Below are 21,353 nucleotides of genomic sequence, written 5' to 3'. Positions count from 1 at the left end.
ACATTAGATTGTGATTACACTGAATACTAATACAGTCGTGCACATCACATCAAATTAACAGCAAGTGATGCTAGAGAAAGGTTTATCAGTGAATAATTAAGCGATGATTAGCAAAGCTCTCCACTGTAATAACAGCAACATTTTATAAACATCAGCATGATAACACAGTGATGGAGTGACAAACACAAGGACAGTCGCTTTTCCCATCACAAACCTATTACGGCTACAACAATATAACCATGACAGTTGAAAAGGTCTGAAAGACGTGCCAGTCAAACAAATGAATAACTAACTGCGACGACAAAAGCAATCAGTCCACATTTCAGAGGATGATAAAACTCCATTACCCAGCAGGCAGCAGTCCAAACCACTCAAGAAGAGACTGTAAAATGGGCCCAATAAAAGGCATATAACCAAGCAACACTGTGCCAAAACTGTTAGTACATCTCTATTATAGCTATTTCTGTGACCGAATGTTTTTCTAACGTGCAATTTCAAACCAAGTTCAGATCAATTATCCATATGCAACGTGGTTTTTACAGTTCACATTGGACCTATAACGACGTCTGTGGAAGACGTCTACCCAAACCAAACACAATTACATTATATAAAGACTGTACGGAACTTATGTAGAGACCGTGTATATAGCCTACATAAACTCAGCAAAAAAGAAACGTCCTCTCACTGTCAACTGCATTTATTTTCAGCAAACTTCACGTGTAAATATTTGTATGAACATAAGATTCAACAACTGAGACATAAACTGAACAAATTCCACAGACGTGACTAACAGATATGGAATAACAGAAATGGAATAATGTGTCCTTGAACAAAGGGGGGGGGGGGTTCAAAATCAAAAGTAACAGTCAGTATCTGGCATCTCCCCCTCATGGACTGCACCAGATTTGCCAGTTCTTGCTGTGAGATGTTACCCTCTCTTCCACCAAAGCACCTGCATGTTCCCAGACATTTCTGGGGGAATGGCCTGAGCCCTCACCCTCCGATCCAACAGGTCCCAGACGTGCTCAATTGGCTTGAGCATGCTGGCCATGGCAGAACACTGACATTGCTGTTTTGCAGGAAATCACGCACCGAACGAGCAGTATGGCTGGTGGCATTGCCATGCCAGGATGAGCCTGCTGGATCTGGTACCACGAGGGAGGAGGATGTCTTCCCTGCAACTCACAGCGTTGAGATTGCCTGCACTTACAACAAGCTCAGTCCAATGATGCTGTGACACACCGCCCCAGACCATGACGGACCCTCCACCTCGATCCCACTCCAGAGTACAGGCCTCGGTGTAAAACTCATTCCTTAGACGATAAATGCGAATCCGACCATCACCCTGTTGAAACAAAACCGCGACTCGTCAGTGAAGAGCACTTTTTGCCAGTCCTGTCTGGTCCAGGGACGGTGGGTTTGTGTCCATAGGCGACATTGTTGCCGGTGATGTCTGGTGAGGACCTGCCTTACAACAGGCCGACAAGCCCTCAGTCCAGCCTCTCTCAGCCTATTGCGGGCAGTCTGAGCACCGATGGAGGGATTGTGGGTTCCTGGTGTAACTCGGGCAGTTGTTGTTGCCATCCTGTACCTGTCCCGCAGGTGTGATGTTCAGATGTACTGATCCTGTGCAAGTGTTGTTACACGTGGTCTGCCACTGCGAGGACGATCAGCTGTCCGTCCTGTAGCTCCGTCTTCGGCATCTCACAGTACGGACATTGCAATTTATTGCCCTTACCACATTTGCAGTACTCATGCCTCCTTGCAGCAAGCCAAAGGGACAGTCATGCAGATGAGCAGTGACCCTTGGGCATCTTTCTTTTGGTGTTTTTCAGTCAGTAGAAAGTCCTCTTTAGTGTCCTAAGTTTTCATAACTGTGACCTTAATTGCCTACAGTCTGTAAGCTGTTAGTGTCTTAACAACCATTCCACAGGTGCATGTTCATTAATTGTTTATGGTTCACACGCATAGGAAACAGTGTTCAAACCCTTTACAATGAAAATTATTTTATTTTTTTATTTTAGCTTTAGGCAAGTCAGTTAAGAACAAATTCTTATTTTCAATGACGGCATAGGAACAGTGGGTTAACTGCCTGTTCAGGGGCAGAACGGGGGTTTGAACTTGCAACCTTCCGGTTACTAGTCCAACGCTCTAACCACTAGGCTACACTGACGCCTCATGTAAATGTTGTAGATACATAAATATATTAAATAAACAATTTGGGAAATCTCCGGTCTTTGCTCTTTTCTTAATTAGCATGATGATTTTAAAATTGTATTGTATTTTTCTCATCTGTTATGACATTGAATACATGTATATTTAGTATGTTTAGTTTAGTTCTCTGTGTGAAGCAAGTTCATTTAAAGTTAGGCCTATGTGATTGATCTACATAAACAATGTTAACACACAGTAACCAAAAACCTGATCTAATTTACATACTCAGACAGCATTTTCAGCAAAAATATGCAGCAAACAGTTGAATGTTCGCCACAAATTTACCAGAATTATTTGCCAGAATTTCACACGTTGCCGCAACAAGTTTGCCACGAAACTAATTTGCATGTGAAAAAAGGAGCTTGGAGAGCATTTGAGGCAAATTTGCCAAACATTTGCCACAACTATTTGCTAAAAGCTTGTTTTCTTGGTTATTTAATTTAATTCAAATGTATTGTGTGGCATGAAGTCTCATCCTCCTACCCTTGGTTAATCCACTCACCCTGTTCATTCACACACACGGACACAAACACCAACAGCCCCTCTCTCTCGTGATTGGCCCAGCCCAGTGCCCTAGTACTCACCCTGCCACAGTCCCGCCCAGTGTCGGTACTAACCCGTCCCCCATACTGCAGCATGGGTGCTGGGAGGACTCGGCCCGTCACCTCGGTCATGTCATTGTGCACCACGATTCCGAACTCCTTCAGGTAAGGGTCAGGACCGCCCACCATGCTGTTGCTTTTGACCTGGGGGGGACGAAGAGAGAGAGAGAGGTTGGTGTGAAAAGGAGGAAAAGGGGTTAGAGGCAAGCAGATAACACATGGATTTCCTGCTAGTGTCTAGAACATTTGCGACCCATTCCAGGAAGCTGGACGTATGTCGCACGTCACAGGAAACGCATTTGAACAACAAACAAAAAAAGTAAACATTTTTTGGGGCAAGAATTCCTTCTGGACAATGTGAACTTTCATGTGCCTTAATAACAAACTTGCACCATCTGTAAATACAAACAAAACATGTTTAAAAAAAATGACAAGTCTAGTTTGTTCAGCCCTGGAAAAAGACAAGAACCTTCCCACTAGCCATGATTGGCTGATATAGACGAATCTCTCGGCCCATCCGTTCTAACAGGAGCTGCTCATTATGTGTAGATAATCCTTTCTACCGCGGCATTTAAGAAATCATGAACTGCAAAAAAATAAAATAATAATAATAAATAAAAGTGTTGCTACTGCTCTTAACATTGCTGCCCTGAATTTAACAGGTGCTAATCAATATCGAGCGCACACTATGTCTTTTGTGCGTGGAAGTGCTTAGTAACGAGTCTCAAAACAACACGTCCTGACCAAACATCCACAGCATGACAGTAAACCCAGGGAGTTATTTCAGAACAGTGCACAATGCTTCGACAGTGGGGGAAAAAAATGATAAGCAGAATTAAGGGAGTACTATCGCTCAGTAGTAGTAGTAGATGTGAGTTTCTCTTTCAAAACATTCCCCATGTACACAGCTAATAGCTAGCTAACGTTAGTACAGTAGGTAACTAACTTGTTTTGGCTAAGTAAAACCCTAAGTAACTGTACAGCTGAAGATGGAAAAACACTGGCCTACTTCCTGTTGAAAACAAGTCTAGGTTGGAACTAATCATTTTTATTCTGGAATCAATCTTTTTGGAGGCAAAAAGCGTCTACAGCAGTTGGGTTGCTCATCTACAGCAGGAAGCAGTTCCCTGCCTGACTGAGAAAGCAGTAGATGTACTGGTCCTCAACTCTGGTGTACTTAAAAAAAAAAAATTGGGGCAAAGTTTTACAACAAGTACAGAAACGCTCAATGCCGAGGATGACCTCAGGGTTGCACTGTCCAGAATTTAGCCCAGAATAAACATACTTTTGAAAACTCCAACCAGCCACACACACACACACCTCTCATTAGGACGGTGTGTTTTTTCTGTGTGATGTGATCAATCGGTTTATTCCAGTTCAAAATAAAACATTTATTGTATTTTAACAGCAACCGTACCAACCTAGACTTTTTTTAACAATACTTTCTACAGTAATTTGTTATCTGTACTGTTACTTAGGGTTGCACTATCAAAAGCTGAGCAGCAACCGTTTCAACCTAGACAGATAAACATGAATTGCTATTTATTTCATTGTTATTTGTTTGTCTATGTTGCATTTGTTTTAGACATAAGGGCAATTACATGTAGGGATATTTATGTGTAGTTGCATGTTGTTTTCATATGCTTGGGTCCCAGGCTGAACAAGTTTATGAACCCCTGGTCTAAACAAAAGACGGCACTACGCAGGTAACGATATCACTGTACCTTTTACACCTTCTGTATTCTGTGCATGTGAAAAATCTATTTAGACTTTATTTGATATAGTGTGTTTACCAGAGACAGTAATGTTAACATGACCTGCACCAAAGACCGATTAGGATGTAGGTCAAGGACGAGATTGTGTATTTCTACAACTAATTTCACCCCTTTAAGTCTTTATCTTTGGTTGTTTACTACACTAACTTACTCTGTTTAGCACACGGCCTAACACGTGAATCCTGAAAGAGATGGGCGGGGCTAAGGCTTAAGAGGGTGTGAACGATGCTGAATGGGTGTAGAGCTCTCCAGTAGGTTTACCAAAACATTCACAGGTCATTTTCTCAAAAGTGGGGTTCCAAGTTTATCAACTGCAGTGTATGATATACCATTTTCTAGCTCAAGAGTCTCTACTTTTATCCAATGTAAAAAATAATTCAAAAAGTTACTACAAAAGGACCGAATCAAGATGGTGGGTCACATTTTTAGTTGTGAATCAATCATTTAGAGTTCTACCTCAAATCGACTGTCACAAATACCGGTAATGGCTCAATCAATTCATAAAGCCATTTTCACACAAATAGTTACTTTACACTAACCCAGCCTCGATGATTTGGGGGGGAAATGTAAAATTCAGAGTAGAGAAACCATATGACTCCAGGCAAGAGATATGTGTACCGAGGTTGGCGTTTCAAGACTGGGGACCATTTCTGGACAACCACACACCTTTAGAAAACAGTAACACTGACATGGAAAAACACTCAAGATCCAACAGGGCATTTTCCTTGCAAAAAACCTCCCGGCTGCCTCAGACTACAGCTCTCCACTTCCTGTGTTGCAGTTCACACGTGCGCCACTGAGGGAGTAGTAATGACTCACCAGTCGGCTGATCTCTTCCTGCCTGTCGGGTGCAGAACGTGCTGTAGCTTTGATCATGGTGGAGGTCTGGTTGTCTGTCAGCTTCTTGATGCAGCGCTGCCCGGCCACAATGTTACAAACCTGTATGCGGACAGAGAATAGTTAGTTACTGAATAACGCCGTATTCAAGTAATGGAGAAACATGAAAAAGGATTGTTTCTTATGGGACAGGTATTCTCGTTTCCGTCCATTTGGTGCCTAATGAACTGCATTAAACTGGAAACTAAAGTCTGACCATGCCTACGTCCCAAACCCTTCCTTTTTTTTCAACAATGCATAGGTGCACAGAGTGCATCAGTGATGCCTTCAGGCAATTTCGTCAAAGCCACGAACGCTTGGAAGACCACCGTGAGAGAAACTCGCAGCGATATCTTGAGTGCACTCTATACATACAGTGGGAGTTAATTTGTAGAGTGTGTGTGTGTGTGTGTCTTTTAGAGCCACTCTTACCTCCAGGGGTAGGTAGGTGTGCTTCTGTTCCTGCCCCACTTGTAGGCAGGGCAGGTGGGGGTATTTCAGCTGTAGGCTGTACTTCTGCTTGAAGTACTGAGCCACGGTACACTCCATGGCCTGGCCATTCTCCAGCTGTAAGGGGAACCTGAGCAACAGGCAGACAAGAGCATAATACATACCAACAGATCGTATTAATAAACCAAAACAGAAAAATAAAAAGGAAAGAGCAATGCATCCCGTCATGGGTTTTCTGCGTCAAGAGATAGAGACGGTTTGTATTTCAGCATGGGCTGATAGAAAAAAATATATAATAATAATAAAATCAGAAGAGAAAAGTCACGTAGGACAGCTAGGGCCGCAGGGACATGTGAAAGCCGCTAACTGGAATGTGTAGCGACGAGTGCAGCACTTACGTTTGGTGGCTGGCGGGGCGGCGAGTGACATTGCACACCCGATACTTCCTCTTCATCTGACCACAGTGGGTGACCTCAACTTTCAGACCTGGGAGCGAAAAACATACGCATAGAAACACCCAGAAGAGCACATCAAAATACGGCCAGAGACGAAGACGGGGGAGATATAACGAGTGAAGTTTGAAAACAGGCATTTAATAAGCATCATTGAAAATGTAGACAGTTGGCGAGTCACTCCATCTGACTGTAAAAATGGCCTAACTCAAACTTACTATTTCTGTACATAACTCAAACCCATTCACAGCAATGCATGGTTTACAACAAAAGTTACAGTAAGTTAGAGTCAAGCACGCATATCTGACGTTAGGATTCAGCCCACAGTGCAGATTATGGGTGTACATCGCAGATGGGTGTCAAATCCATCTCAATTTATATCTATTGAAAGTTATAAAAGGGTAATTTATTTTCAGTAAAGATTCTTCACAATTCTTAAGCTTCCTGAATTGAACTGGACTTGACACGCGACCCTGAGGTACACTACAAATGTCTGGATGCTGTCTAATAAGGTGTGGTTCACCTCCGAAATGTCACCCTTCCCTATGTAGTGCACTACTTTTGACCAGGACCCATAAGTAGTGCATTATATAGTGAATAGACTGCTTGGTTGCTTAGCAACAAAACCGATGCGTGCACAACTATGGGGCAAAACAGACGGGGTTGGCTTAGACTGATGACAACATGTAAACTAGATTTAGTCTCCCAATATTTATTGAAAACAAACTTACATTTGCACAATGAGCACTTGTCTCAAATACAAATACATTTTTGCCATCTTTGCATAGACGTGACATCAGTCAAAACAAGACATTGTATCAAGAGAAATATAAAACTAGCTGAAACGAGACACCTACGATACCCCACATGGCAGCTTCTTGTCATTGTTGCTAGCCATCTGGCAATCCAGAATCACAACAACACAGAGCCTTCTGCCCCATTGAAGCGTGCGCATAGTTTTCGTGACGTTGTCAGCTAACACGTCTATAGGGTGCCATTTCAGATGCAGACTTGGTATGTAGAAACATGGTAAAAACATTGGTCTGACCTGCAGGTCCCCACCCACCTCGGATCTCCTTGGTGAACTTGACGCGTTGGGAGTCGGTGAGTGGCTTGGTCTGCTCGTTGATGTTCTGGATGTCGAGCACCTCACACATGAACTCAATGACGGGCTGGGCACGGTAGAAAGCAGTGGCGGAGACTGTGGGGGGGGGTGGAGAAACCATCAATCTATGTTATAGCACACAGCCTGGGATTTTTTTTGAGTCAATGTATTGACTACTGCTCTTACCGTCGATGTTGAGCATCATGTTCCACATGGCAGGACGGACCGACTGATGGAAGCCAAACCACACCTCCCTCCCTCCGCCCAGGGGGTGGTAGTAGCCCTCCGGAGGGGAGAAGAAGGAGCGCCCCACTGGGGTGTACCTGGAAACAGCCACATGTACAGTCCGTTAGGAGCTAAATAAATAAATGCCAGACAAGATTATTCTGCAAGAGATCTTTATGACACAACGTAAGTTCCCTCTGGGGGAAAAAACAACTTCTCCAAAATAAGGTCTCACTTTTGTTCTTATGGAATAAGTCAATAGGCAGAGTTACTCGTTTGGTCATTTTGTATGGTAACAGGCCATAGAGCTATTCACTGTCTATATAGGCAAAGCTATTTGATATAGGATACCAAGCAGTAACAATGCCATGAACAACTGATAGTATGATAAGAGAGATGTTATGGGGCCATGTTATAAAAGCCATGTACCTAATGCCTAGGGCCATGGCGGTCATTACATTTTGTCAACCGGTTAAGTCATACAAAAGACTGTCGATCTCACGGGAATTGACCGGTTAATTAACAGACATGTTTAACATCTCCAAGCCGCTGTGGCGCACCTTTGGAACATCTACATTTTTTTTTAGTTGAATAAATCACTTACAACACACAATCACAATCCTTTATTTACACTGAACAAAAATATAAATGCAGCATGCAACAATTTAAGATTGTTCTGTGTTACAGTTCATATAACGAAAATCAGTCAGTTGAAATACATTCATTAGGCACTGATCTATGGATTTCACATGACTGGGAATACAGATATGAATCTGTCGGCGTGGATCAGAAAAGCATTCCATATCTGATGTGACCACCATTTGCCTTATGCAGTGTGACATCTCCTTCGCATAGAGTTGATCAGGCTGTTGATTGTGGCCCTGTGGCATGGTTGTCCCACTCCTCTTCAATGGCTGTGTGAAGTTGCTAGATATCGGCGGGAACTTGAACACGCTGTTGAGCACGTAGATTCAGAGCATCCCGAACATGCTCAATGGGTGACATGTCTGGTGAGTATGCAGACCATGGAAGAACGGGGACATTGTCAGCTTCCAGCAATTCTGTAAATATCCTTGCGACATGGGGCCTTGCATTATCATGCTGGAACATGAGGTGATGGCGGCAGATGAATGGCACGACAACGGGCCTCAGGATCTGGTCACGTATCTCTGTGCATTCAAATTGCCATCGATGAAATACAATTCTGTTTGTTGTCCGTGGCTTATACCTGCCCATACCATAACCCCACCGCCTCCAAGGGGCACTGATCACAATGTTGACATGAGCAAACTGCTCACCTACACGATGCCATCTGCCCGGTACAGTTGAAACCGGTATTCATCTGTGAAAAGCACACTTCTCCAGCGTGCCAATGGCCATTGAAGGGGAGCATTTGCCCACTGAAGACAGTTACAAGGCTGAACTACAGTAAAGACCCTGGTGAGGACTACAAGCTTGCAGATGAGTTTCCCTGAGACGGTTTCTGACCATTTGTGCAGAAATTCTTCAGTTGTGCAAACCCACAGTTTCATCAGCTGTCCGGGTGGCTGGTCTCAGACGACGCAGCAGGTGAAGAAGCCAGATGTAGAGGTCCTGGACTGGCTTGGTTACAAGTGGTCTGCTGTTGTGAGGCCGGTTGATGAAATGCCAAATTCTCTAAAAACAACATTGGAGACTGCTTATGGGTGAGAAATGAACACTAAACTGTCTTGCAAAGGTACTAGTGGACATTCCTACAGTCAGTATCCCTCAAAACATCTGTGACATTGTGTAGTGTGGCATAACTGCACATTTTAAAGGGGCCTTTTATTTTCCCCAGCACAAGGTGAACCTGTGTAATGATCCTGCTGCTTAATCAGCTTCTTGATATGCCACACCTGTCAGTTGGACACAGTATCTTAGCAGAGGAGAAATGCTCACAAACAGGGATGTAAACAAATGTGCACAACATCTTAGAGAAATAACCCTTGTATGTGACTGGAACATTTCTGGGATCTTATTTCAGCTCATGAAACATTGGACAAACACATCGCATGTTGCGTTTATATTTTTGTTCTGTATATTTTAGGCAGGTCAAAAGAAATATGATTTGACGAAAAATGTATTTCAGATGAACAGAAGGAGTTGCTATCCGGCTAAGCGCCATGCCTTCTTTGGCTGTAGGCTTGTTAATTTAGCAGACAAGATATGCTTAAGTCCCGTGCCATTATCTTGTGATTTTATAAGAATATAACTGAACTGAATAAAATAGGAAGGAACGCTTTTAACCATTCTGGAGCGAGTGTGCATATCAAGTGGCTATGTTGAGCATAAAAGTGATCATTTGAAACAGGTCCTATACACTAGATTTAGAGTTATTTGCCAACTTTAATTATGAATGATACAAACCTTAGAATGACTTAGAAATCAGAAGATATGGGCAGCATGATGCAATGATAGGCTATTGAGAACTTGAGCAAGTACCAAAAAAGCTTGCCCAACGCGTCACCGGGGGCAAACTACCTGCCCTCCAGGACACCTACGGCACCCGATGTCACAGGAAGGCCAAAAAGATCATCAAGGACAACCACCCAAGCCACTGCCTGTTCACCCCACTATCATCCGGAAAGTGAGGCCAGTCGAGGTGCATCAAAGCTGGGACCGAGAGACTAAAAAACAGCTTCTATCTCAAGGACATTAAACTTTTAAATAGCCTTCACTATCACACAAGAGGCTGCTGCCCTATACGGACTATAAAATACTGGCCACTTTAATAAATGGAACACTAGGCACTTTAATGTTTACATATTTTGCTTTACTCATCTCATATGAATAATTTGTATTCTATTCTACTGTATTTTAGTCTACGCCGCTCCGACACTGCTCGTCCAAATATTTATACATTCTTAATTCCATTCCTTTACGTTTGTGTGGGATGTGAAAGTGTTTCTACTGCCTCTGAAAAACACCAAAAGAAAGATGCCCAGGGTCACTGCTCATCTGTGTGAACGTGCCTTAGGCTTGCTGCAAGGAGGCATGAGGACTGCAGATGTGGCCAGGGCAATAAATTGCAAGGTCCGTACAATGAGACACCTAAGACAGCACTACAGGGAGACAGCTGATCGTCCTCGCAGTGGCAGACCACGTGTAACAACACCTGCACAGGATCAGTACATCACACCTGCGGGACAGGTACAGGATGGCAACAACAACTGCCTGTTGTAAGTAGAGATCGACTGATTAATCGGAATGGACGATTAATTAGGGCCAATTTCAAGTTTTCATAACAATCGGTATTTTGGCGACTACGCGGCAGGCTGACTACCTGTTATGCGAGTGCAGCAAGGAGCCATGGTAAGGTGCTAGCTAGCATTAAACATAAAAAACAATCATAATATAAATCACTAGTTGATGATATTACCAGTTTATCTTGCTTGTCCTGCGTTGCATATAATCGATGCCTGTTAATTTATCATTGAATCATAGCCTACTTCTCCAAACGGGTGATTTAACAAGCGCATTCGGGGGAAGAAAAAAAAAACCTGCCGTTGCACCAATGTGTACCGAACCATGATAATCAATGCCTTTCTGAAAATAAATAAACAAGTATATATTTTTAAACCATATTTAGTTAATATTGCCTGCTAACATGAATTTCTTTTAACTAGGGAAATTGTGTCACTTCTCTTGCGTTCTGTGCAAGCAGAGTCAGGGTATATGCAGCAGTTTGGGCCGCCTGGCTCGTGTGAAGACCATTTCTTCCCAACAAAAAACGTAATTAATTTGCCAGAATTGTACATAATTATGACATAACATTGAAGGTTGTGCAAAGTAACAGCAATATTTAAACTTTGGGATGCCACCAGTTAAATCAAATACAGAACGGTTCCATATTTCACTGAAAGAATAAACGGTTGGTTTTCGAAATGATAGTTTCCGGATTTGACCATATTACTGACCGAAGGCTCGTATTTCTGTGTGTTAATTATGTTATAATTAAGTCTATGATTTGATAGAGCAGTCTGACTGAGCGGTGGTAGGCAGCAGCAGGCTCGTAAGCATTCATTCAAACAGCACTTTACTGCATTTGCCAGCAGCTCTTCACTGTGCTTTAAGCATTGCGCTGTTTATGACTTCAAGCCTATCAACTCCCGAGATTAGGCTGGCAATACTAAAATACCTATTAGAACATCCAATAGTGAAAGGTATATGAAATACAAATGGTATAGAGAGAAATGGTTCTATAATTCCTATAATAACTACATCCTAAAACTTCTTAACTGGGAATATTGAAGACGCATGTTAAAAGGAACCACCAGCTTTCATATGTTCTGAGCAAGGAACTTAAACATTATCTTTCTTACATAGCACATTTTGCACTTTTACTTTCTTCTCCAACACTTTGTATTTGCATTATTTATATCAAATTGAACATGTTTCATTATTTATTTGAGACTAAATTGCTTATTTATGTATTATATTAAGTTAAAATAAGTGTTCATTCAGTATTGTTGTAATTGTCATTATTACAAGAAACAATAAAAAAAAGTGCTCTTCACTGACGAGACGCTGTTTTGTCTCACCAGGGGTGATGGTCAGATTCACGTTTATCGTCAAAGGAATGAGCGTTACACCGAGGCCTGTACTCTGGAACGGGATCGATGTGGAGGGTCTGTAATGGTCTGGGGTGGTGTGTCACAGCATCGTCGGACTGAGCTTGTTGTCATTGCACTGTGTGTTACAGGGAAGACATCCTCCTCCCTCATGTGGTACCTTTCATGCAGGCTCATTCTGACATGACCCTCCAGCATGACAATGCCACCAACCGTACTGCTCATTCGGTGCCATGGCCAGCGAAGAGCCCGGATCTCAATCCCATTGAGCACGTCTGGGACCTGTTGGATCGGAGGGTGAGGGCTAGGGCCATTCCCCCCCCCAAAATGTCCGGGAACTTGCACGTGCCTTGGTGGAAGAGTGGGGTAACATCTCACAGCAAGAACAGGCAAATCTGGTGCAGTCCGTGAGGAGGAGATGCTGCAGTACTTAATGCAGCCACACCAGATACTGACTGTTAATTTTGATTTTGACCACCCCCCTTTGTTCAGGGACACATTATTCCATTTCAATTAGTCACATCTTTGGAACTTGTTCAGTTTATGTCTCAGTTGTTGAATCTTGTTATGTTCATACAAATATTTACACATGTTAAGTTTGCTGAAAATAAAAAACACAGTTGACAGTGAGAGGAGTATATGGACAGTGTTTTCTAAGATGGTTATTAATTTAAAACACCCATACACATATTAGAGCTTGTGTGTGAACACAATACTGTTTTGATGTGGTTGATGTTATTTTTGATTTCATTTGCATTGATGTCAGTGGTCAGAGGGACAAGGAGTACCAGGCCATTAGCGACCTGATGATCGTTAGCGAATTGGGTACTACCAAAGCATGTCCAGAGTGCATAAGAGGAGAATAGCGTGACTCAACGCTCACGTTGAATTTTACTGCAGCCATGACTGCCAGTAACACGGCCACCGCAACAGCCCTACTAATGACTAACCTTAAATTAAGACAAAACACATTATTGTACTCATTTCTTTTCTCACATTATAGCCAATTTTGACTCTGTAGCTTGGCAAATGTATAGTGTCAGCCATGTTTACCTCATGGAAGGCAGGTGGCGGGTGATGACATCCAGGGCCTGAACAGAGTCCTCGGGGACCTCGTTGTGGCCTGACAGGGCCTCCAGGAGCATCTGCAGGCTCACCACTGACACCCACTGCAGAGACACCTTGAATGTCTGGTCCTTACCCTCCCCTGGCAGAGTTACTTCCAGATCCACCTAGACAGGGAGAGGGCAGGGTGTTAGGAAATGGTTGAAAAGCAAGGAAAGCCACAAATAAACACATTTGTGACACGCTTCAAACCACACTGAGTGTACAAAACATGAAGAACACTTGCTCTTTCCATAACAGATTGACCAGGTGCATCCAGGTGAAAGCTATGATCCCCTATTGATGTCACTTGTTAAATCCACTTCAAAATCAGTGTAGCTGAAGGAGACAGGTTAAAGGATTTTTAAACCTTGCGAGAAATTACCTATGAATTGTATATTTACAGTGCATTCGGAAAGTATTCAGACCCCTTGACTTTCCCCACATTGTTACGTTGACGCCTTATTCCAAAATGGGATTACATTTTCTTCTTTCCTAATCTACACAATACCTCATGATGACAAAGCAAAAAATGCTAGCAGATCCTCTAAAGCTGTCAGGTTGGATGGGGAGTATCGCTGTATAGCTATTTTCAAGTCTCCAGAGATGTTTGAGCAGGTTCAAGTTCGGGCTCTGGCTGGGCCACTCCACAACATTGATACTTGTGCCGAAGCCACTCCCATGTTGTCTTGACTGTGTGCTTAAGGTCGCTGTCCTGTTGGAAGGTGAACCTTCGCCCCAATCTGAGATCCTGAGCGCTCTGGAGCAGGTTTTCATTACTTTTCTCCGTTCATCTTTCCCTTGATCCTGATTAGTCTCCCAGTCGCTGAAAAACATCCCCACACAGCATGATGCCACCGCCAGGTTTCCTCCAGACGTTACACTTGGCATTCAAGCCAAAGAGCTCAATCTTGGTTTCATCAGACCAGAAAATCTTGGTTTCATCAGACCAGAAAATCTTGTTTCTCATGGTCTGAGAGTCTTTAGGTGCCTTTTGGCAAACTCCAAGCGGGCTGTCATGTGCCTTTTGCTGAGGAGTGGCTTCTGTCTTGCCACTCTACCATAAATACCTGATTGGTGGAGTGATGCAGAGATGGTTGTACTTCCGGAAGGTTTTACCATCTACACAGAGGAACTCTTCAGCGCTGTCAGAGTGACCATCGAGTTCTTGGTCACCTCCCTGACCAAGGCCCTTCTCCCCTGATTGCTCAGTTTGGCTGGGCGGCCAGCTCTAGGAAGAATCTTGGTGGTTCCAAACATCTTCCATTTAAGAATGATGGGGGTCACTGTGTTCTTGGGGACCTTCAATGCTGCAGACATTTTTTGGTACCCTTCCCCAGATCTGTGCCTGGACACAATCCTGTCTCGGAGGTCTAAAGACAAATCCTTTGACATCATGGCTTGTTTTTGCTCTGACATGGACTGTCAAAACCTTACAGTGCATTCGGAAATTATTCAGACCCCTGGTCTTCTTCTGCATTTTGTTACGTTACAGCCTTATTATAGAATAGATACAATAATTGTTTTTCTTCATCAATCTACACACAAAGTGAAAACAGCTTCTTTCTTTTTTTATTCAACAAAAACATCTTTACGTAATTCAGACCATTTGCGATGAGACTCAAAATTGAGCTGTTTCCATTGATCATTCTTGAAGTATTTCTACAACAGGCGGCAGGGTAGCCTAGTGGTTAGAGCGTTGGACTAGTAACTGGAAGGTTGCAAGTTCAATCCACCGAGCTGACAAGGTACAAATCTGTCGTTCTGCCCCTGAACAAGGCAGTTAACCCACTGTTCCTAGGCCGTCATTGTAAATAAGAATTTGTTCTTAACTGACTTGCCTGGTTAAATAAAGGTAAAATAAAAATTTTAAAAAATAAATAGAACTTGAACCCAAACAAACATCTCTGGAGACCTGAAAATAGCTGTGCAGCGATGCTCCCCATCCAACCTGAGAGCTTGAGAGGATCTGACGAGAGGAACGGGAGAAACTCCCCAAATACAGGTGTGCCAAGCATGTAGTGTCACACCCAAGACACTGTAATCGCTGCTTCAGGCGCTTCAACAAAGTACTGAGTAAAGAGTCTACATACTTATGTAAATAAGGTTGCTCTGTCATTATGGGGTATTGTGTGTGTCCCCCTTGACGAGGGGGAAAAACTCATTATAAAACAGATTAAAAGGCTGTAAAGTAACAAAAACGTGCTTAAAAGTGAAGGGGTCTGAATACTTTCCGAACACACTGTACGTGTGCCATTCAGAGGGTGAATGGGCAAGACAAAAGATTTTAGTGCCTTTGAATGGGGTATGGTCGTAGGTGCCAGGCAATCCGGTTTGAGTGTGTCAAGAACTGCAACGCTGCTGGGTTTGTCAAGCTCAATAGTTTCCTGTGTGTATCAAGAATGGTCCCACCACCCAAACAAATACAGCCAACTTGATAACTGTGGGAAGCATTGGAGTCAACATGGGCCAGCATCTCTGTGGAAAGGGCACGGACCTTATAGAGTCCATGCCCTGACGAATTGAGGCTGTTCGGAGGGCAAAACTTAATATTAGGAAGGCGTTCCTCATGTTTTGTACACATTAAACAAACGTGTCAAGGACTGGAAAACAAATGATGACAATCGAGTTTGGGGCAAATCAATCCTGTGGTTCTGTATGGGGCAGGAAAAACACCTATCGAAACAAAGGCTATTCAAAACTCTTTCAGGAACTGATAGGGGTGCTTGGGAGGAGAAACAGCCCCATTACATGGTCACAAAAACCAGAGGTGCCAGAGTCGTTAAGACCTTAAAAGACGATTGCTTACCCTGTCTCTCCCGATGGGTAGTGGATGGGCCGTGTACATGTTTCTCTTCCCATCGTAGCCCGGTTGTCGATCACCAAAGATCTGCATCTTGAAGTGGCGAACCATGGTGTCCACCACCTCCCTGTGAGAGAGGGGGAGAAATCATGAGCTGGCCAGATAATGCATTCACACAGACAGTACTGCTTACAAAAAGAGCAGTCTTGACTGTCCTTCCCTATACATTCAATTGTTCAAATAGGGTTTGGCCCGGGGTAGGCCGTCATCGTAAATCGCTCTTAACATACTTGCCTAGTTAAAAGGTTAAATAAACAAACTTCCCACCGGCTGCTCTGTTAAAGACCCATTTTTATTTTCACACGTACAACTCACTTGAGTTTGACTTGTTTCAATGACAAGTACACACTTCCATTCCCTCAACTCCCCCCCCCCAAAAAAACTAAACCCTCAAAGTATCAACTTAAGCTCCCCTCTCTCTGAAAATCCCTTTCCACCTTCTAGTTCTCCTTGAAGAGACATTTCTCTCCTTCCCAGTTGTATTTACCTGTTAACCCTCCTTGGCCGTTTCTCAGGCTTGATGTCGATGTCGTAGTGATAGACATCAATCTTGGGAATCTGCACCTGGAAGTGGTTGGCCAGCAGGCGGATGGGCTTCCCCACGGTGCCCATGCCAGGCCTCCGTGGGGGCTGGAAGAGGGAGGTGGGGGCCGGCGGGCCTATAGGGGGGTCCAAACACAGAAACACACACATTTGTTGGTTGATACATTCATTTCGTATTCACTATGTACCAAATGGAAGAAAACAGACAAACAGTGAGGAGCTACCTGAACTTATTCAATAAGAAATGCTTGTTTTGTCTATGGAACAAAAAATGCTGCTACGGTGTGCTCTAACGAACAAGACCCTGTTAAAATGGCACTAAGAGGAAAGGACAAGTAAGTAGCAGTTAAGAGGCCTTTAGGGCTCAGACTAATTTGTTTGTTTTGGCAGTGAGTCTAAGCAGCATGGTGAACACTGGTGGGTGCAATTATTGGTAGCTAAGCTATATGGATAGGATGCTCAGAAATTCATCAAAGCTGACCAACAAATTGTTGAACGCGTTTGCCATTTCTTTTTTGCATTAATAGAGTTGTTGGTCTATTTGCGGAATCAATTTCTGAAATCAGTCCAATCACATTCCTTGCCACGGTTTCCCACATTAACTCTCGTCAACAGGTCACGGCTACCCGCCCACAAACACACCTATTGATCCATCTCCCTGGCCTCCGACCCAGATAGGTCAACAGAAGAGAAAACAAATGTCCCTACCCAGCCCCCACCCCACTCAAGCCAGAACATAGACTGACACACAGGGCCCGCCTCAGACAAAGAGCAGCACGTCAGACAGACGGCAGCAAGGCCAGATGAGGGTCTGCAGAGACAGCAGGGATTACCACTAGACACAACACAAACACTGCCTTGACACCCATCTTACACAGGATGTGGCTCATACATTCAGTGTATATCCCACAACTTATTGTGTAGTCCTATTTTACCAAGCCCCAATACTGACTCACAGGCATGTAGTTAGCAATTTATACAGCCAATGAAAATGAGACAATTACTTGGGTGGATGTTGGGAAGTGAGATGCACCACTATTGTATACTTGTCTTACATTTCAATTGTCCTTGGTGTTAAAGACTATTACAAAATAGGGGGAACTATCCAATTTAACCTACCTACTCTGTAGACACTTAAAAAACGTTTGTCTTAGGCCTAGACATTCAGGATTCAGAACATAATAGAGAGGGAAAGGGGAGAGTTGAGTTTATCATGATTTAAGGCTGGGTGCAAGGGAGGGAGGGCAACGCTTACTGCTTTTGTCCTCTGCTTCCTAAAAACACGCTCCATGCATGTCCTCACCCCCTCCTTAAAAAAAAAAAAAACACTCCACTCGCACCCGTCTTCTCACACCACGTCCCTGTAATAGTAACTGCGACGGGACCAACCACAACAGCCACGGGGATACACGGTGTGTGTGGGGTGTATAAAGGTGTGCATGTGCTGGAGGTAAGGTTCAGAGAGAGGGATCCCAGCAGGTGTAACAGTCAGGTTGGGTCAACCCGACCTCACCCACTTTCACCAAAAACAGCACCGGCCCTATATATAGCCCCCTCAGCTGCTGCCTCAGGGCGGTTGAGAGGGGCTGTCAGTGTGTCACGGTGTGATATGCCTGGACCCCTTCCTTGTCCTCAAACCTACACCAGGTCCCTCCCTGAATGGGGAGTCTCACACTGGTACCTCAACTATGGATTCAAGTCTGCAGCAACAACATGCAGGGCTTGGCTGGCTGTCACATGCACTTCAGGCAAATTGCCCCTGATCAAGCCCACTGCCCACGCAAATGAGTGCATTGTACATGGTCACGATGTGAAAATGCGGCTACACCGTAATTCTTAGGTGATCAAAGCCAATCGGGGACAATCTAAAAAATAAAAAAGCCAATTGGTTACTGTGGTTGCACTGCACCAAAGGAGAATGCCATCAGAGAAAGCGGACCACTGCCAAAACTGCTGTCTGGTTATTTGATAAAGGTGAGTAAATTACTGAGCATACCAGGCTTAAAATAAGGAGCACTGGTTGTTGACCTACTAATGGTCTAAATTGACAAAAAAGTCTGAAGAGTGAGTGTGGCCAACAGTCTTAGGCCTAGCGGTTGAGAGTTCCAGGTAAAGGCAGTAGGTTAGGGTTTGTGGTGGTAACAGATACAAAACCACCTTCAGTCATGGTCAACATACAGGCCCAATGACCATAAAGCCTCCATGCTTTTACTCTGGTGCAAGTGAGAGACTCGGGCTTAAACCAGCAGACATGATGCAATGGGCTGATGAGTCAGTAATTACATTTTTTTTTTTTACCTTTATTTAACTAGGCAAGTCAGTTAAAGAACTCTTGTTTTCAATGACGGCCTAGGAACAGTGGGTTAACTGCCTAGGAACTGTTAACCCACGTGTTAACCCACGGCCTAGGAACTGTTGTTCTGCCTGTTCAGGGGCAGAACAACAGATTTGTACCTTGTCAGCGGGATATGAACTTGCAACCTTTCGGTTACTAGTCCAACGCTCTAACCACTAGGCTACCCTGCCGCCCCATTGACCGTGACGTGCAGTCACCTGTAAATCACCTGGATTACACAGTGGAGAAGAGGGGCCCAGGGACTGCTGGGGCACATCAGCCGTTCACAACCAAAAGACGGGATAGCTCGTTCCCAGATTGTCGAGCAACTAAGGTTAGCCTACTGAACACGCCCACCTGCTGTACTTATAGCAGCAACCTTGTGAAATGCATATTTTATGTCCAACATTTCTTCCATTGTTTATGGTGGGTTTTTAAGGATCATTCTGCAGCAAAACTAATTCCCCCCAGGAGGATAATTTCATTTTCTCCCTAAACAAGCTTTTGTGTTATGCGTGTGTGTATGTGATGATAAACAAGCTTTCTTGTACTGTATGTGATGATGCTCAGGGAGATGCAGCTGATAATGTCTGAGGAGGTTATTTTGGTGTACTGCGTTGCAATGATTTCTGGAAAGACCATCACTTGGCATTTTTGACAATTTGGCACAGACAAATAGTGCGCAGAATGGCAGCTGTGAAGGGGTTGCATACTAAACTAGTAGGCTCTTTATAACATGAAGGAAAGTTACATTGCTACAAAACAGAGGTTAAACAATCACTGAAGCCTTCCAGTATGCCATAAAATGCAAATTACTCCATTATATGTCTCAGCCTCCAGTATTTATGCTGCAGTAGTTTATGTGCCGGGGGGCTGGGGTCAGTTTGTTATATCTGGAGTACTTCTCCTGTCCAATTCGGTGTCCTGTGTGAATCTAAGTGTGCGTTCTCTTAATTCTCTCCTTCTCTCTCTCGGAGGACCTGAGCCCTAGGACCATGCCCCAGGACTACCTGACATGATGACTCCTTGCTGTCCCCAGTCCACCTGGCTGTGCTGCTGCTCCAGTTTCAACTGTTCTGCCTTATTATTATTCGACCATGCTGGTCATTTATGAACATTTGAACATCTTGGCCATGTTCTGTTATAATCTCTACCCGGCACAGCCAGAAGAGGACTGGCCACCCCACATAGCCTGGTTCCTCTCTAGGTTTCTTCCTAGGTTTTGGCCTTTCTAGGGAGTTTTTCCTAACCACCGTGCTTCTACACCTGCATTGCTTGCTGTTTGGGGTTTTAGGCTGGGTTTCTGTACAGCACTTTGAGATATCAGCTGATGTACGAAGGGCTATATAAATACATTTTATTTGATATATGCCTACGCATAAATGCCCAAGCTTGTGTATGGATGTAGCCATTGTGGCCATCAATTCCACCTAAAGTGACACTTAACATTACATTTAAGTCATTTGGCAGACGCTCTTATCCAGAGCGACTTACAAATTGGTGAATTCACCTTATGACATCCAGTGGAACAGCCACTTTACAATAGTGCATCTAAATCATTTAAGGGGGGGGGGGGTGAGAAGGATTACTTTATCCTATCCTAGGTATTCCTTAAAGAGGTTAACATTTGCGTGGCAAACAGGAAATTGAGAAGAATGTATATGCTTGTGGTAGTAAACGACCGCATGGGTTTCATTGCTGGGGGAAAATTGTTTCTGTAAAGAACAGGCGACAAAAAGGCTGATAACTTGTTAATCGCTTTTAATAAGGATAGGAATTCACACCAGCTGCATGAAAGTTATTTGTATATTAGGTGTGAAATAACCATATATATTGGTAAACTGTCAATTGGCAGTGCAGCATCTCGTGCGTGATAGATAGCCTTTAAGTCAACTAGTAGCCATTGCGTCACAGTAAAAATGGTTTTGTTAAGAGTACGTATGGAGTACACGATCTATTCAAAAGCCAGGCTCCACTCCATGCATATGCACGGGAGCATGATCATTTACCCCCAGGCGACCAAACCACTGACAGAAATCCAAGAAAGCATATCAACACGTTATTAAAATAATGTACTGCCAACTAACAGTCGATGACATTTAAATATTTCAGCGTGAACAAAGACTGCTGCAGCATTGTCACGTTAGTTAGCGTCTCTCTTCGCGTTCAATAGGTAGAAAGGAAGACAGTGTGTCGATTGCACAATTAGCTAACTAC

At 43.7% G+C, this 21,353-nt stretch overlaps 1 protein-coding gene across 7 annotated transcripts in view; it reads right to left on the bottom strand.

Annotated features, from left to right (window-relative positions):
- The window catches only part of LOC135552308 (protein argonaute-4-like), a 34,223-nt gene that overhangs the window by 12,142 nt on the left and 728 nt on the right, over positions 1 to 21,353 (bottom strand). For 2 of the 7 annotated variants that reach the window (XM_064983859.1, XM_064983861.1), the window contains exons 1-9: positions 16,746 to 17,017; positions 16,205 to 16,325; positions 13,345 to 13,523; positions 7,661 to 7,797; positions 7,436 to 7,570; positions 6,316 to 6,403; positions 5,900 to 6,047; positions 5,411 to 5,530; positions 2,799 to 2,960 (exon numbers count right to left, since the gene is read on the bottom strand). In XM_064983859.1, coding sequence (XP_064839931.1) covers positions 2,799 to 2,960; positions 5,411 to 5,530; positions 5,900 to 6,047; positions 6,316 to 6,403; positions 7,436 to 7,570; positions 7,661 to 7,797; positions 13,345 to 13,523; positions 16,205 to 16,325; positions 16,746 to 16,951 — 1,296 coding nt within the window. In that variant the 5' untranslated portion in view covers positions 16,952 to 17,017. Of the gene's footprint in view, positions 1 to 2,798; positions 2,961 to 5,410; positions 5,531 to 5,899; positions 6,048 to 6,315; positions 6,404 to 7,417; positions 7,571 to 7,660; positions 7,798 to 13,344; positions 13,524 to 16,204; positions 16,326 to 16,745; positions 17,031 to 21,353 lie in introns of those variants that run through there. The other 5 variants (XM_064983858.1, XM_064983860.1, XM_064983862.1 and 2 more) reach the window with 5 other exon arrangements.

This window comes from Oncorhynchus masou, chromosome 13, assembly GCF_036934945.1.
Source record: "Oncorhynchus masou masou isolate Uvic2021 chromosome 13, UVic_Omas_1.1, whole genome shotgun sequence".
Lineage (NCBI taxonomy): Eukaryota > Metazoa > Chordata > Actinopteri > Salmoniformes > Salmonidae > Oncorhynchus > Oncorhynchus masou.
Note: the sequence above shows the minus strand (reverse complement) of the source record. Positions and strands in the feature narration are given on the sequence as shown.